General features: G+C 34.7%; 1 protein-coding gene across 2 annotated transcripts; it reads right to left on the bottom strand.

The window, feature by feature from the left end:
- Window positions 1-2,020: 2,020 nt before the first annotated feature.
- Window positions 2,021-16,724, bottom strand: LOC105232429 (bromodomain-containing protein 4A). 2 transcript variants are annotated; one of them, XM_049459005.1, is made up of 4 exons: window positions 16,640-16,722; window positions 15,458-15,529; window positions 3,365-3,573; window positions 2,022-3,286 (listed from the first exon to the last, which is right to left on the bottom strand). In XM_049459005.1, the coding sequence occupies exons 3-4, from the start codon at window positions 3,449-3,451 to the stop codon at window positions 2,192-2,194; spliced, it is 1,182 nt and encodes a 393-aa protein (XP_049314962.1). In that variant the 5' UTR covers window positions 3,452-3,573; window positions 15,458-15,529; window positions 16,640-16,722; the 3' UTR covers window positions 2,022-2,191. The 2 variants fall into 2 exon arrangements, with proteins under 2 accessions (XP_049314961.1, XP_049314962.1); XM_049459004.1 differs by having other exon boundaries at window positions 2,021-3,573; window positions 16,640-16,724.
- Between the last annotated feature and the right edge of the window lie 750 nt (window positions 16,725-17,474).

Genomic DNA, 17,474 nt, shown 5'->3' with positions numbered 1-17,474 from the left:
TGTCACGAATGGTATGTTAAGTATTGACCGGTTTATTTCTAAAGACCAATGACTTCAAATAACTCGACAAGAAGTAGTAGTGGTGTTTAATCAAAATTTTTAGGAGGCCACTGTGCAATGTAACAAATTCTTGAAATAATCGACTCTTCTAAGTTTTTTCGCGATAATTTGGTTGTTGTACGTGCTGTGTGGCACGTAGCTCCGGGAATGTTCGAGCAAGCAAATAACTGCAGCAATATTGCGACAGTGTTGCTTTTCTGCAGATATTCAGCTAATACTTATATTACAACATTTTTGCATCGAATATGATGCCTTGCTATACTGCCGCAGTGATTGAGACTTGAACATCCCCTCCGTTCAGATATTGCAGATATTGTACAGATATTGTACAGATCAACTTCTTCCAATTGGGGACATAAAAAGTTGGTTATCATCGGTATATGTATGTATATGCTCTCCATTGATAGTAGCGCTGTCACCAGATTTATTTCGAATAAAGTACGGATCGATGGCTAAAAACTAACCTAAACTGTCAATTTAGGTGAATGTTACTCATAAATAGTTTGTGGATTTTCTTCGCACCAAAATCGACAGTTTTGACTGATCGGAGATGATTTTCTTAAAAAAAATCGTTAACGTTTTCAAGTTTTTCTAAGGCAAAATCAGCAAATTTACGACGTTTCCGGTGGTCCAATAGCTTCAGCTCTTGAGTTAGAACATTTTTATATAGATGCAAGCCCAAATTCTTTCTCAAAATCAGTCAGGTTGTGGTTTGAGACAGTCCCAACCTTGAGAATCGACAAATTGCGGTCTTCAGGAACATTTGCTTGAACTACAGCTATATTACTATATCATTACTTCGAGCGATTCTTTTTCTTATTGGCACTTCAACATAATGTAAAGAAAATGTCCGCCCGAACTTTTCAAAAATTCGGCGATCACGGGCACAGGTGAGCGATTATTACGACCATAAAATGACAAAATTGTAATTGGAAGCCAATTATTTTGATAAAAAAATTGAAAAATGAGTGAATATTGTTATTGCATATATGTATCTTTCCATAATGAAATTGTCAACATTATTTAATACAATGAAAAAAATTTACAGATGATGACGTATTAAAAATGGTCGAAACGAGAGTTAGAGGTCATATCATCCTTATTGGAAAACTCGGTGTTTTGAAAATATTTTAAATATTCTCGTATTTGAAAAAACACTGTGATATAAATGGGAAAAAATTAAAAGTCATGACTAGATATCTAAAGTATTTGTAAATTTGAATAGTGGACTGATTCATACATATAACCCATTTCATTCCACGTTGCGTATACGCAGCGTCTTCTTTTCAAAAAATTGAATAGATCTCTATAGATAGATATCTACGATTTGAAAGTTTTCTCCTCGCTATCTTTGTGTGCTACTTTTTTGTCAAAAAATTTATATGCAAAAGCAACGACAATGTTAGCCAGTTGAATTCGATATAAGGGAGTTTGCGAATATTCCACTTGATTACAAAATTCTGTGAGCCTGTTTTTCTGATAATAATATGCTTTGACCCTAAAATTGTTAAAATCGAGTCAATACTATTCCTTGCTCTATATAACTTCAAATTTCCGGTCGACTTTATACCGGCGTTCATATCTTACACATTGAGTAGTCGAAAAAGTATTTTCGTATTTCTAATCAAACTTCAACTTATTATATTTTTTTATATTTATACTCAAAATAAATCGAATTTTAGTCGACCAATTTTTACCATTTTCCCGCTAGAAACACCATGTTATTAGTAGCACTCGAAATATACCACTACAACTACATCTATTGGCAAAATACGAAAAAACTTCCCGACTACCCCAAATATCGTAGAAAAAATAAATGGATCTAATAATAATGGATATAGTATATAGTTTAATGGCGAAAATGTGTGAAATCGGTTCCCGAGTCATCCCGGGAAGCTGTTCAGACCTTCGCTAACCTAATTAATCTTGATATGGAACTGCACAACTCACCCGATTATGAAGAGTAAAAAGACAAGAATAAATTTCTCTTAAACAAATAATGGCTTTCATTATTTTCGCGTCACTTAAAAATATATAACAATAAAAAATTTACATATAATATCATACATATAAAGGTCAACTTTATAAATATATAGGTATTTATTACGATTTTAAAAATTGTTGTATGTCTTCATAAAATGTCCGCGATATGACTTGCTGATTCTGCTTCAACCATTTCCTGTTCCAAAATTTTAGCAATTCTTCGCATGCGTCTATATTTTCGACAAGCGATAGTGTTTTTTTCACGGGCAAGTTGCTGCTCCGCCGTTTCTTCCTTTTTCGGGCGATGGCGTGCCATATTCGGCCGATACTTTAATATCTTTTCTAACTGAATTGCGGAAGACATCATTTTAAATTGCTTTCCAGATGCTGTTAACTTGCCGGCTAGATATTCAATAGGTTTGCGCTTAGTAGATTTGCAGGGGGTCGGCGTCGCCTCCGGCAACAATGGTTTTGTCGCGGTAGGTGCTGGTGCAGAAGTCTTGGCCTCATTTTTGGGTTCACTGTAGTATTGAGGTGGGTAGAATGTTTTATTATCCATATTTGCTTGGGTTATCAGTGCGTGCAATGCGGTGCTATCCGGGAAACTCCTGGATTTTGGCATCCCTGCACACCCTTTGGGCTGATGTTCTCTTGTCGGTGATGGGGGTGCTGATGTCGCTCGCTCTTGTTGCATTGCAATTGGATAATTCGTGTAGGCTACGTTTGGCCAAGGCTGTGCGACGTTTGTATGGTAGTATTGACCTGCTGTTGAATGCGTTGGTAGTGCGGTGTAAGGTAGCGTATTAAACACATTATGTGTGAAACCCGGTTGGGCAATTCCAGGCTGTGCTGGTAGAAGCACCTGTCGTTGTGGGTGTAACATATTCATCATTGGCATTGTATATTGGTTAGGGGGTCGGTAATTTGCTGAATATGCAGGCATATTCCCTGTAGTGTTCACATATGGTGGCTGAGCATAGAGCTGTCTCCTGTTCGTGGTATAGGCTCCATAGCGTGCGTCAAATGGTGAGTGCGGTGGTGTGAGTGATGGTGGCGGGATAGGAATAGCATTTGCATAAACCATTGTTTGTTGTATGGCTGCCATACTTGATGGCGGAATGGTCGTTGTTGCAGGTACACGTTTCACTTTATTAGAGTTCGTCGGTGGATCGTTCAAGTTGACCACCTTCTGTGCTGGTGGTCCCAAATGTTGGTTCTGTAGCGTGTCCCTTATCTGTTCTACCTGCGATTGATAAGAATTAGCTTCGGTTTTCTCGTTGACCCACGGACGAAAAAATTTGGAAGATTTCGACTCCTTTACCTTTGTAGAAGATTGCTCATGGATGGTCTTGCCTATTGAAGAGCTTCCGTTGGCAACAAATGAATTGGTATTAAAAAATTGCTTCATTTTCAGTTCTTGTGGTTGTGATTTTGCGACTTATTCCTGCTGAATTAGTTTTAAGGAATGACACTGAACGGCGACGCGTACAGTGCTTTTATAGCTGAACAGACGGGCTGCTCTGAAGTCGCCTAGAACGAAGGCAGTAAACATAATTAACGTACTTGCTTCATAATTGCGGTCTAAGGTGATTTGAGCAACCAAATTTAACTTTAATTGAAATAACAATAACAAGCCTATGAATTTTCAGAAGCCTTCTTTAAAAATATAATTGTTTATTGCGCAGAAAACAAAGACCTTTCGTGAAAACTTCACCTTCACCTTTGTTATTTTGCAGGTAGGCGAGACAAATTTTAACGCCCCCGAGTTGTCAACGTGCTCGGAAAATTTTCATTACAATTTTGGCCTTGTTCAACGGTCAACATCAATTTCAAAATAAAATTTTATTAAATTTGCAATAATGTTACTTTTGTATACTTTAACCGATCATTATCAAGTTATCATAAAAGTACTTGAGCTATTCTTATTCAATATCTCCATTGATTTTCTCTCTACAGCCATGGCTATATGTGATTACTTTTCACTTTCATTTAAATTTAAATTTTGGTAAGATATTGGTAATAGAAATTGATTATAATAGATATTATAGGATGTTGCTAAATCCTTAAAAATAAGTTTGTAACGGTCAAATACTTTATTGACATTTTTTATTGCACATTTACTGCGGTCAGCTTAAGGTGTGACATTGAAAAAGCATTCTCACAAAACCTATGCTGACAGGTAGACAACCGAAGTAGGTAGACGCTTGTTAATCTTCAAAAATTGCACAAGGAATAATGAATATAGCTTAATGATGGGCTATAAAGAATTCTGAAAAGTCCACGTCTGTCGAGAATATTCCCAAAAAGGGTATCCAATAGATACAAGGTAACGTAGTATTATAAAAACCCAATTAACTCCAGAACTGTAAAGATTAACGCTAATTGTGTGTTTTGTAATTAGGCTTATGGCAGTTTTTGTAATGGTTATAGGCTTAAGATTTTGACCTACATTACTATAGTATCGTAAAACTTTCACTCAATGATTTTTTTGGAATTTCTTAATGGCTAGGAATCTTGGAGGAAAATATTTATTTTTAAATATAAAATATAAAAAATCAATTTCAATACAATAATTCAATAAATAATAAAAACTTTTATATATAATCATGTATATTTGCAAAATTCGATGAAAAAAAAATAATCACCACTTCATAAAAAACAATTTTTGCAAAATTATATTGACGCTCCACCTTAATGTTTATGAGCTTTTAATCCTATTTTTAAAAACTGGTTTATAAGTGGAGACATTTGTTGTCACGACTCACATTTCAAAAAATTATACTGACGCTCCACCTTAATGTTTATGAGCTTTTAATCCTATTTTTAAAAACTGGTTTATAAGTGGAGACTTTTGTTGTCCCGAGTCACATTTCAAAAAAATTATACTGACGCTCAACCTTAATGTTTATGAGCTTTTAATCCTATTTTTAAGAACTGGTTTATAAGTGGAGACTTTATATACTGACACTTCATCTTAATGTTTATGAGTAGGAATGTAAAAACAAGATATTGGAAATCTAAAAATGAGAGCTTAATCGCTCTTTTTCTTTGCATGGAATTATGCTGAGCTTTCTATCATATTTTTAAGAGCTGGTTCAAAAATAGCGACTTATTTGGAGACTTTTCTTAACACAACTCGCATTTCGAAAAATTATGCTGATGCTCCTTAATGTTTATGAGCCGGAAAATAGAAACAAGATATTGGAGATCTCTACATGTAATTCATACGTGGAGATTGGAGATATAAGAGAGATATAAACAAATTATATTGACGCTTCACCTTAATGTTTATGAGCAGGAAAGTAGAAATAAGATTTGGAGATCTAAAAATGTGAGCGTAATCGCTCTCTTTCTCTCCTTGGAATTATACTCAGGTTTCAAATATATTTTAAAGAGCTGGTTCATACGTGGAGACTTCTCTAGCGACGACTCGCAGTTTGTGGACGTCTGGTAGACGAGGAAAGTCAAAGCATTGAATTATTGAATCTCGATCAGTTTGAGTAACAGCTATATACTCATTTCAATGAAATATCTCCCATATTGACCGGTAATACTATATGAAGGCTGGGAAAAATATGGAGCAATTTCTTACAATTTCGGAATTAATCTATAATATATTTTGTGTTATATTTTCAATTAATTTTCCATGGACACTTTATGGATGTCCGGTGACCCCGATATTTTCGGAAAAAATCGGTCATACGCACTGGGGTCCATATATTCGGTACCTTGTGGCTTCAGATGGCATACATTAAAAGTACTGTTTGAGCAAAGTTTTATTCCGATATATTCTTAGGTACTCGACTTGTAAAGGGAAAAGTGAAAGAATTATATGGAATTTAATGCTCTGTTATAAGGAAAGTAGGCGTGTTTTAGCTCAATTTCGCACTGTTCACAACACCTTCACGCATCTTGAGACCCAGTATTCATTATTGGATAGTATTCGACCGAAAAGGCCACATTCAGCACGCAGTGTAGAAAATATAAGCTGAGAGTGTGCACGAAGATTCGTTGAGATCTTAAATTGAAAGCGTCCAAAATTCAGCATGTGCAATAATTGAAGGCGCTTCCAAGCCACATCGCCTCGCTCTATGAAAAGTTCCAACAAGATCCGACGTTTTCAAGCCAAATTTCGTTCAGCCTGCTTCTGGTTCAATGGGTGTGTAAAAAAGTAAAATTGCCGCAATTGGGACGAAGAGCAACCTAAAGAGTTCCAAGACAACAACGGTTTGGTGTAATTTGTGGGTCAATAGAATCATCGGTCCATATTACTTTTTCCTGTAGGGATCTGTAAAATCTAAAATCTATGCGAACAATTCCGCTTCGCCAGAAGTGCTCGAACGAGTTATCGAAAATTGGACTCAAAGAATGAACCATCTCAGACGTAGCCGCGGCCAATAATTGAAAGAGATAATTTTCAAAAAAATAAATGACAAAGAATGTTCTTTCGAATGATAATTAGCTTATCTCTTTAAATTTGAAGTTTCTGTGTTTTTTTTTTAACGTAGGGAACCTCGAAATGGATCATTAGATGAATATAAAGACATCGCAACACAGAAAATTGTACTCTAAAATATTCGTTTCAGCTTTATGGTTACTCCAGAAAACAAAATAAAATTATGATTTTTTCGGAATGATCACAGCGACAAATTTTAGGAGTTTATTTTTAATAAGTTTAGTCAGTGTTTGTAAATAATTAAATAGAGATTGTACAATGTATATGTACTTCAACTGACATTATTTGTGCTCTGCTGAGTTTTCACATTCGAGATGGTTTGAATTGCGCTTATCGCCGGAAACGACATCGTTTATTTAGCTTTTGAAAGACTAACAGACTTGAAAAGTTTACTCATTTATACGTAGATAGTGGGTGAGCACACACTTTAAGTAGTTTTATTTGTATAAATGCATGATAATTTTGGACTTTCGACAGCTTGTTAGATTAGAGTCGTGTTTTAATCGCGCATCTAAGGGCTATTTCGCTATTTCTATGACATTGAAATTTATAAAAACACAACTATGGTACGTAGCTGATAAATCAATGATAATGACAGAAATTTCTAAAATTTTAACAAGTACAAGTACAAGTACTGTACAAGTTTGATATTTTGGTTGATTTTGAGTAGTAGTTACTGCATAACATGTTACACAAATTTTGGAAATCCGAACAAGTGTCAGTTACACAAGTCAACATAAAAGTAAGTTTTTATAACGTAAATATAGTATCTTCTCCTTCCGCTGTATCTAATAGCATAATGAAAACATTATTTTTAGAGAGCAGAGCAGTGAGCTAAACAAACGTGTTAGTAAGGGATTTGTGAAGTTTAAGCTCAATGGCAATGTTATTTTTAACATCGGGCTGAAATAACGAACTAATTTATCGGAAACTTTGTTCTGCTTGGGCTTTTCCAAAGATTTTTACCAAAATTTCCACAGTACTAGGTAAAACCCGCTCTATTTTCTACTCAATTCAGGTTTTAGATAAACTGATCTTTAAGAACTTATGCACAGATTTTAACTAACTTTATGTAAAATATGAAAGCCTACTCTTGTTTTGTAGTAAATTCATATAAACAAAGGCCTTTGATTCGAAAAGTAGTATATGTATTACACGTATTAGGTTGATTTAGGTCAACAAGATTATATATGTGTATATATTTTTATACCCTGAACAGGGTATATTAAGTTTGTCACGAAGTTTGTAACACCCAGAAGGAAGCGTCGGAGACCCTATAAAGTATATATATAAATGATCAGAATGTTGAGCTGAGTCGATTTAGCCATGTCCGTCTGTCTGTCCGACCGTCCGTTTGTCTGTCTGTATATATACGAACTAGTCCCTCAGTTTTTATACTCTCACAACAAAGTTGCTAAGGAGAGTATTATAGTTTTGTTCACAGAACGGTTGTTTGTAAGTCCTAAAACTAAAAGAGTCAGATATAGGGTTATATATACCAAAGTGATCACTGTGACGAGTAGAGTTGAAATCCGGATGTCTGTCTGTCCGTCCGTCCGTGCAAGCTGTAACTTGAGTAAAAATTGAGATATCATGATGAAACTTGGTACACGTATTTCTTGGCTCCATAAGAAGGTTAAGTTCGAAGATGGGCAAAATCGGCCCACTGCCACGCCCACAAAATGGCGGAAACCGAAAACATATAAAGTGTCATAACTAAGCCATAAATAAAGATATTAAAGTGAAATTTGGCACAAAGGATTGCATTAGGGAGGGGCATATTTGGACGTAATTTTTTTGGAAAAGTGGGCGTGGCCCCGCCCCCTAAAAAGCTTTTTGTACATATCTCTGAAACTACTTTTGCTAATTCAACCAAACTCTACAGAATTGTTTCCTTCAGGCATTTCCATATACAGTTCAAAAATGGAAGAAATCGGATAATAACCACGCCCACCTCCCATACAAAGGTTATGTTGAAAATCACTAAAAGTGCGTCAACCGACTAACAAAAAACGTCAGAAACACAAAATTTTACGGAAGAAATGGCAGAAGGAAGCTGCACCCAGGCTTTTTTTAAAAATTGAAAATGGGCGTGGCGTCGCCCACTTATGGACCAAAAACCATATCTCAGGAACTACTCGACCGATTTCAATGAAATTCGGTATATAATATTTTCTTCACACCCTGATGACATGTACGAAATATGGGTGAAATCGGTTCACAACCACGCCTTCTTCCAATATAACGCTATTTTGAATTCCATCTGATGCCTTCTCTGTATAATATATACATTAGGAACCAATGATGATAACGGAATAAAACTTTACACAAATACGGTATTTGAGCTGAGGTATCCCTTGTGGAAAAATTGTCGTGATCGGACTATAACTTTTCAAGGTCCCTAATATCGAACACGAAGAAGAACTCAGTGGCTAACCTAACCTAACCTAATTTTTCATCGAAAATATCGGTAAATCTCTCAGAATTTAATTCTAATTAATTTTACAGCAAAATAAAAAATATGTAAATGACGGATAATGAAATCTCGATTATCACTTTATCATGCGAGAGTATAAAATGTTCGGTGACACCCGAACTTATCGCTTCCTTACTTGTTAAGATATCGTTTTGAAATTTTGCAAACGTCATTTTCTTTTCAAGTAGCTGGTCATTTGTCGGAACTGCCGATATCGGACCACTATAACATATAGCTGCCATACAAACTGAACGATCGGAATTAAGTTCTTGTAGAGAAAACTTTCACATTTGTCCAGATATATTCACGAAATTTGGTATATATTATTTTCTAAGGCAACAATGTAATCTCTGAAAAAATTGTTCAGATCGGATTACTATAGACATATAGCTTCAATACAAACTGAACACGTATTATAGTTACTAAAAGAAATACACCTGTCAAGGGTATATTAGCTTCGGTGCAGCCGAAGTTAACGTTTTTTCTTGTTTTTTTGTAATTTTTGAGAGGGTGTTTCATTTAACATTTTTTTATTTCTTGGGGGACACATGCAAATTTTGGGTTTTATTTTGACAAAAAAAATCTATGAAGGCTCAAGCCTTTAACTTTGACTTTACTTACTTCATTTTCGAGGTTTCACGTTTTTTTTTTTAATTAGTGACCAGCTGGTTTCATTCAAAAATTTCCTAAGAAAAAGTTGTATGAAATTAAATTTCAGACAAAAAAGGCCTTTTACGTTCAGGTCATAAAAGTGCATTGTTTCGGAGCTCTAAGCGATTTGATAAAAAATAAATAAAATACAGGCTAATATTTTATAGGCCTGTTTGTGTGAAAAAATTTGTAAAAATAGGCCGGAATTATGAGCCGACAGCTTTGGTGTTTGCACCATCATAATACATTATGGCATACCGCATGATTCTTCATGAGTTTTTCGCCAAATTTTTAACAAATATCGTGCCAAAACCATCGTTTTCGCCTGATTTAGCTCCGTGTGACTTCTGGCTATTCAGCAAACTCAAATGACCGCATCGGGGAAATGGATTTGAGTCAATTGAAGACATTAAACGTGAATTTGAAGTAAAGGCATTTATAGATAAACTGCTTGAGCGGCTAATTTTAGAAGACTGTAACTGTAAAATATTTGAAATTCTAATTTATAACTTTAGTATAGGATTTTTAAAGGCATAAATTATTGAAATTTGAAAAAATATATATTTTTTTGATTTTTTTTTAATTTCGTAGCGAGTGTGCCTTTAAGCGACTCTCTTGTTCCTAATATTAACTATTAATTTTGAACTTAATATATTAAGTTATTTGGAAACCTCGCAACTCTCCAAACTTTATCAATCTGAAATCGTCCAATAACTGCATTTGCTTTGAACAATCATAGCCTACGAATGAGTTTGCGTACATCACTTTCCTACACAGCGCAGTCATAACTTGAGTTTTCCAAATATAAATTTGAGCGATCTTCGTTCAGACAAAAATATATACTATACATACAATCGACAATGTTTAAATAAATATAATATTTTTTGTCAATACCGAATTCGCGGAAATGATTAGAAAGTAGTTATTTATTATATTGAATGACGCCAAAGGCCTTCAATTCTGCAAAAAACAAATAAACTACGAAATAAGATGAGCTCGAATGTCTTATCAGCCACACAGTAGGTTTCGAGTAAATAAAGATTAATTATGAAGACAATCTTCTAAACGAATTCTTTCGCTATTTAATTCGCACGCATACACGCGTTTACATAAGAAGGAATTTCGAGCGAGCTGCAAGACCATCACTAATTGAACAATTATGTGGCATTGAATGAACAAACATAAGCATAAAAGCAAATAGAATGAGAGATTTGAGACTAAAAAGTAAAAACTGCAGCTAAGCCGTTTGATGCCACAACGCACGGCAGGATACACCATACTTGAACAGGCATATGTATAGAAACAAAGTGATAAGACGCTCTTGCTGTGCAAGTGTGAGCATGATGAATAAGCAAGTGAGCGCTTAGTGTGGCATGCCACACCTTACATACAATTTCAATGCATGTTTGTGAATCAATTTGTGGCAAAATATGATCGCGCCGAAAGAAAATGCGTGTGTCAATAAATAACCACCTGCTGAGCTGTGCTGCGCTGCTGACGATCGAGCAGTAGCGCATCAGAAGCGTGTAAGTGGTAGTGTTAAGCGTACGTGAAATAACAATGTTTGTGTGGGAATGTTGAAGGTGTTAAAAGTAGTACAGTTAGCGCTAAGGCAAGAATTAAGAAATCGAAAATGACGTTTGTGACCTTGAACCTTGAAGAGCAATGTGTGATAAACAACTCGTGCGTTGCGTTAAGCCATCAATAAAAGGTAAGGTAACTTTGGTACAGCCACTTCTAAATATTATGTAGCTGGTCCATTGTTGCCTCCAGGTGACAGCAACCGTTCGTTAGCAGGTATTTGTTTTGGTACAAGCTTAATCTGTCACCAATAGAATTTGCTTTGTGTGGCACATAAAGACATCAAGGTCGGGAAATTTCAATTGAGTGATCCACCCATAAATCCGACCATCTGAAGGCCAAACCAGGTAATAGCACAGAAAAAACCCGTAAAGGGTTATGCCAGCTTGAGTGCCTCCGAAAACTGTATTCTTATGTCATACGATAGATGGTCAATGTTATGACATTGAATTTTATCACTTATTTACTTATTTTAATTGTTACGATAAATTAATCATTAATAAATTAATCATTCTATTCCACTATTGTAATTATTTTGATTTTATATCATTTGTTTTGATTTTTGTACATTTTTTTATTTTTTAATAATTTAATTTTTTTGTGTAATTCTAGAAGAGAAAATTTGTGGTTTTGTTTGATCGTAATTATCGGAAATTTGTTTATGCTTAAAAATTTTATAAAAAAAACAGTTAATTGCAACAAATATTGGGTAGTCGAAAAAGTATTTTCGTATTTTATCAATAGATGGCGTTGCAGTCGTATATCTCCAGTGCTACCAATCACTTTGTGTCATACCATTCGTGTATCACAACAATGGTTCGCTCGCTTCCATACTGGAAATTTCGAAATTTCGATTTACACTGATGAAAGTTTTACGCTGATGGAATAATGTCTCTAACGGAAAAATTACAAAAAGTGGTCGACCAAAATGGTATATATTTGTTAATTTAAAAAAAAATATATATAAATATAAAAAAATAAGTTGAAGTTTGATTAGAAATACGAAAAGACTTTTTCAACTACCCAATAATATAAAGCGTGATTCCTTTCGAGTTCCCTACTTTTTTTATTCACTTAAAATTTCACTTAAAATTTAATGGGAAATGTTTATTATCAATCGAAATAACGTTCCTTGGCATTTATTTTTTTGAAGATTATCTCTTTCAAATGTTAGCTGGGGGTATGTCTCAGATGGTCCATCCGTTAAGTCTAATTTTGGATGACTCGTTCGAGCATTTTGATTGCTCCAAGGCCTGAATCGAAGCGGGGTATTTCAACAGGGAAAAGTCTAACGGTGTCATATCACACGATCTTGGAGGAAAATTGACCGGCCTAAAACGTGAAATTATCTGCTCACAGAAGTGTTATCTTAAAAAAAGTGGCGCCGTCTTGTTGAAACCAAATGCTGCCGAAATCACGAGCTTCAATTTCAGGCATTAAATAGTTGGTTATCACAGCGCGATAGCGTTCGTCATTGACGGTAAAGCTCTCGCCGCCATCATTTTTTGAAGAAATATGAAACGATGATTCCACAGGCCTACAAACCACATCAAATCGTTGTCTTTTCTGGATAAAATGGCAGCTCTTGAATCTCTTCAGGTTATGCTTCGTCTCAAAAGTGGAAATTTCGCTTGTTTATATACCCATTGAGCCAGAAAACGTCAATTCTTTGTTGAAGCTTTTTAACAGCTCATAGAGCGAATCAATGTCGCTTGGGAAGATCGAGCGGCTTCAGCTCTTGCACAAGCTTTATTTTCTATGCTTTCAATTTAAAATCTCGATGTAAAATGCGCCAAGTCGTTCCATAATTAGTTAAAGAATATAAATTAATGATTTAAATAATTTTTATAAATCGGCCATATCGGTCTGTTTGTCATTAATACACAAACTAATCCCTCAGGTTTTAAGACGTCGATCAGAAATTTTATATACGTCCTTTTTCCCTCAAGAAGTTTATACTTTTTTTTTTCAGTATTACTTATTTGACAAGATAATTTCGCGAAATCGAAGTTTGTCTGTCCGTCCGTAAAAGCTGTAACTTGAGAAAAAATTTATATATCGAAATTGGATTGTATGTTCCTGGGCAAAAAAGTAGGGTCGAGTTCATAGATGTGCGTAATCGGACCACTGCCATGCCCACAAAACACCATTAAAATCGAATGTCATAACTAAGCATTAAATTAAGATATAGAACTGTAATTTAACATTTAAGCAAGGTTCATTTGTGCGCTAAAATAACCAAATTCGCTCAAGATATATGCTATAAGTATCCTTAATGACAGTGTGAAAATTAATGAAATCGGATCTTACTATTAAAAATTACTAAAAGCGCTATAAATAAATAAGCAAAAACTGCAGAGGCATTAAACCATCAAGATTGTATTAGACAGCTTTATAAGGACCAGAGTCAAAATTGAACAATGGGCGTGGTAACGCCCTATTTTAGTTGAAAACACATATCTCGATGACCTGACCGTCCGATTTCAACCAAATTTGGTACATAACATTTTTTAAAATTCCTATGCCACAACACCTACAACCAATTTTACTTTCCATATAACACAATTTCCTTTCGACTCTTTAATTTTTCAGTAAACAAATCAAGAAGCAATCAATATAAAATATGGTAAAATATGTGAGATATACAATTGAAATTTAGGGATAATCCTTTCCTTTCAATGGTATGTCTCTACGTCAAAAATGGATTGAATCGGGTCAATACTTTCCTTAGCTCTCATATAGTACAAAGATTTTCGAAGTTTCTGGTGACTTCGTATTGCTATAGTATATCGATATATATATCGAGATCGGCCCTATGTTCCCCCTAGGAACTACGGGAAAATATATATATATATATATGTATATCTCAATGAAAATGAGACATATATATATATATATCTCAGCGTGTTTTACTCATAACAGTGTATCTTTGCGCCTAAAATGGATAAAATTGAGCGAAGACCTAGCTCCCATATAACTAATATTATGATTTTAGAACATTTTACTCCATATGATTAGTGATTGTATGTGAGGAACATTGATGAAACCTTGGGAACATTTTATTAGGCAGTGGCTTTTTAATTATCGTGTCAATACTATCTCCTATGTAAAGGGTGATTTTTTAAGAGCTTGATAACTTTTTAAAAAAAAAACGCATAAAATTTGCAAAATCTCATCGGTTCTTTATTTGAAACGTTAGATTGGTTCATGACATTTACTTTTTGAAGATAATTTCATTTAAATGTTGACCGCGGCTGCGTCTTAGGTGGTCCATTCGGAAAGTCCAATTTTGGGCAACTTTTTCGAGCATTTCGGCCGGAATAGCCCGAATTTCTTCGGAAATGTTGTCTTCCAAAGCTGGAATAGTTGCTGGCTTATTTCTGTAGACTTTAGACTTGACGTAGCCCCACAAAAAATAGTCTAAAGGCGTTAAATCGCATGATCTTGGTGGCCAACTTACGGGTCCATTTCTTGAGATGAATTGTTGTCCGAAGTTTTCCCTCAAAATGGCCATAGAATCGCGAGCTGTGTGGCATGTAGCGCCATCTTGTTGAAACCACATGTCAACCAAGTTCAGTTCTTCCATTTTTGGCAACAAAAAGTTTGTTAGCATCGAACGATAGCGATCGCCATTCACCGTAACGTTGCGTCCAACAGCATCTTTGAAAAAATACGGTCCAATGATTCCACTAGCGTACAAACCACACCAAACAGTGCATTTTTCGGGATGCATGGGCAGTTCTTGAACGGCTTCTGGTTGCTCTTCACCCCAAATGCGGCAATTTTGCTTATTTACGTAGCCATTCAACCAGAAATGAGCCTCATCGCTGAACAAAATTTGTCGGACGTAAAGCGCGAAACACATTTCGAACCGAACACTGATTTTGGTAATAAAATTCAATGATTTGCAAGCGTTGCTCGTTAGTAAGTCTATTCATGATGAAATGTCAAAGCATACTGAGCATCTTTCTCTTTGACACCATGTCTGAAATCCCACGTGATCTGTCAAATACTAATGCATGAAAATCCTAACCTCAAAAAAATCACCCGTTATATACCTACTTAACATCTTCAAACTTTTGTTAAATTTAACGTATTATATTGGTTTTACTATAGTTTAATGACAAAAATGTGTGAAAATGGTCTACGAATCACCCAAATTCCCATGTAGTACTACATATAATTATTTGCATTGCTTTTAATAATCTTATGCCAAATATGGTATGAGTTATACGAGTATACATACATACCTGTACAGTGACGAGCAATACCGTTCGGAGGTTTGTCAAATTTTTGAATTGGTAAATAATAATTCGATTTGCCTGAAATTTTTTGTTTCCTTTAAATACTTTTCTTTTTTCAATTCTTTCATATGCAAACCACAAAAAACTAATGCGTCTACCCTATGCACGCCAATTTTGAGTTACTGGTAGTTTTCCTAAACAACCAAAGAAATTGCAAAAACAACCGGTGTTAGTAAAACAATAGTCATTTCAGCGCAAAAAAAGGAATAAGTTGACGGCTGACAACTCTGGTGGTCGACCAAGGATATTAAGTGATGCTCATCATATGAAGCGGTTAATTCGTAAAAACTCCAAATTAACACCTAAGAAAGCCACTTAAGTAATTAACAAGCCAATCAGTGAATGGACAGCCATAAAAATTGGTCAGTTGAAGATTGGAAAGATTGAGTTATATGGTCTGGTGAAACAAAAATCAATCGTTACCTTTCTGATGGTAAGTTGTATTACTGGCATCGGACCAGGGAGCTGCTCCAACAACACCAAGTTAAAGAAACCATGAAACAAGGCGGCGGTCGTATAATGGTGTTTTTCACTTGGTGGAAAGTCGGTCGAATACATAAAATAGACGTAATAATAAGAAAGGAAGATTATCTTAATATTTTACAAACATATTTGCATTTGTTTGTTGACGAGTGCGCATATCCAATACAGGATATCGTATTTTAACATGATGGAGATCTGAAGAATACGGCTAAAATAGTGAAGAAGTGGCTTGAAAATCAACAATAGTAATCCAATTGAGAATTTGTGGGCTATTGTGAACCGAACTCTGTGCCAGCGCAATTATCACCCAAAAAAATTTGAATGAGCTTTGGGAGCGTGTCAAAATAGTCTGTCTGGACATATATTCCTCGTAACACGATCGAAAAATTGGAAGGTTTGCCAAAAGGAATAAATAGTGTTTTAAACAGAAAAGTTCTTTAAAATGTGTAATAGCTACTGTGTACTTACGTTGGTGTGCATAACTGGACGCATTAGTTTTGATTGGTCTTCTTATGAAATTATTGGCTAATGTTTCCCTTTCACTGTATAAATAAAATTGCTTGGATTCCGAATCTCTGCTTGACGTTTTGCACCTTAAGATATTTACCTGATTTTGCTTCTGGCAATTTGCGAGACCTTACTTACTTGTTTCTTATTACCTTTCTTACTTGTTTCGACTTTAACTTTATTTGTTCTGCTCTATAAGCCGTTTGAACGTGAGCTTGCTCTACGATTTGAACGCAAAAATTGATATCAATACGAGGTTTAAGTTCGAAAAGCGGTACTTTGGTATTGGAAAGTGTGAGTGTACTGCCACCTGAAGAAATTTCTTGATTGTGTAACGTCTGGGTGATATTGATATTTTTGTTTCAAATTTATTGGAGCATCGTTACAATAATAAGCAATTTTCAAAAAAAACATTTTTATTGTTTTTTTTTTGAATTTGAATTTTACCCAAAGATGCTGTTGTAGTTGGTCCGCCAAAAACTGACTTTGGGTAATACTCGTAATTCAGCTTAGAAGAAAATGCGTTTAAAAATAAACCAATGAAGCTGCTTAAACTGAGTGGTTACACTTTTGAGGCTTTTCATCAAAAAAATTGTCATTTCAAAATTTATTAATTTATATATGGTCACCTAAAATGCAAAGCGACGTATTATCAAAAAAAAAAAAATATTGCTTTAATTTCAGCTTTCGCTGCCAGATATAACCAATATATAACCTATATATAACCAGTTCATAACCAAAACTCAAATTTTCAATATGAGTGTATGATAAACAATATATGTATAACTATTTTATAACCAAAATTAAATTTTTTTGTATGCGTGTATGATAACCAATACATAACCTATATATAACCATTTTATAACCAAAACTCAAATTTTGTTTCAATATGAGTGGTTGCTATTATATCGTTTTTCTTTCATGTGTAAACTTATGAAAAATGATGTTACGTTATTTTGCATTTTAGGTACTA

Source organism: Bactrocera dorsalis, chromosome 1 (genome assembly GCF_023373825.1).
Source record: "Bactrocera dorsalis isolate Fly_Bdor chromosome 1, ASM2337382v1, whole genome shotgun sequence".
NCBI lineage: Eukaryota > Metazoa > Arthropoda > Insecta > Diptera > Tephritidae > Bactrocera > Bactrocera dorsalis.
The sequence above is the reverse complement of the archived record's forward strand: the minus strand, read 5'-3'. Positions and strand labels throughout refer to the sequence as shown.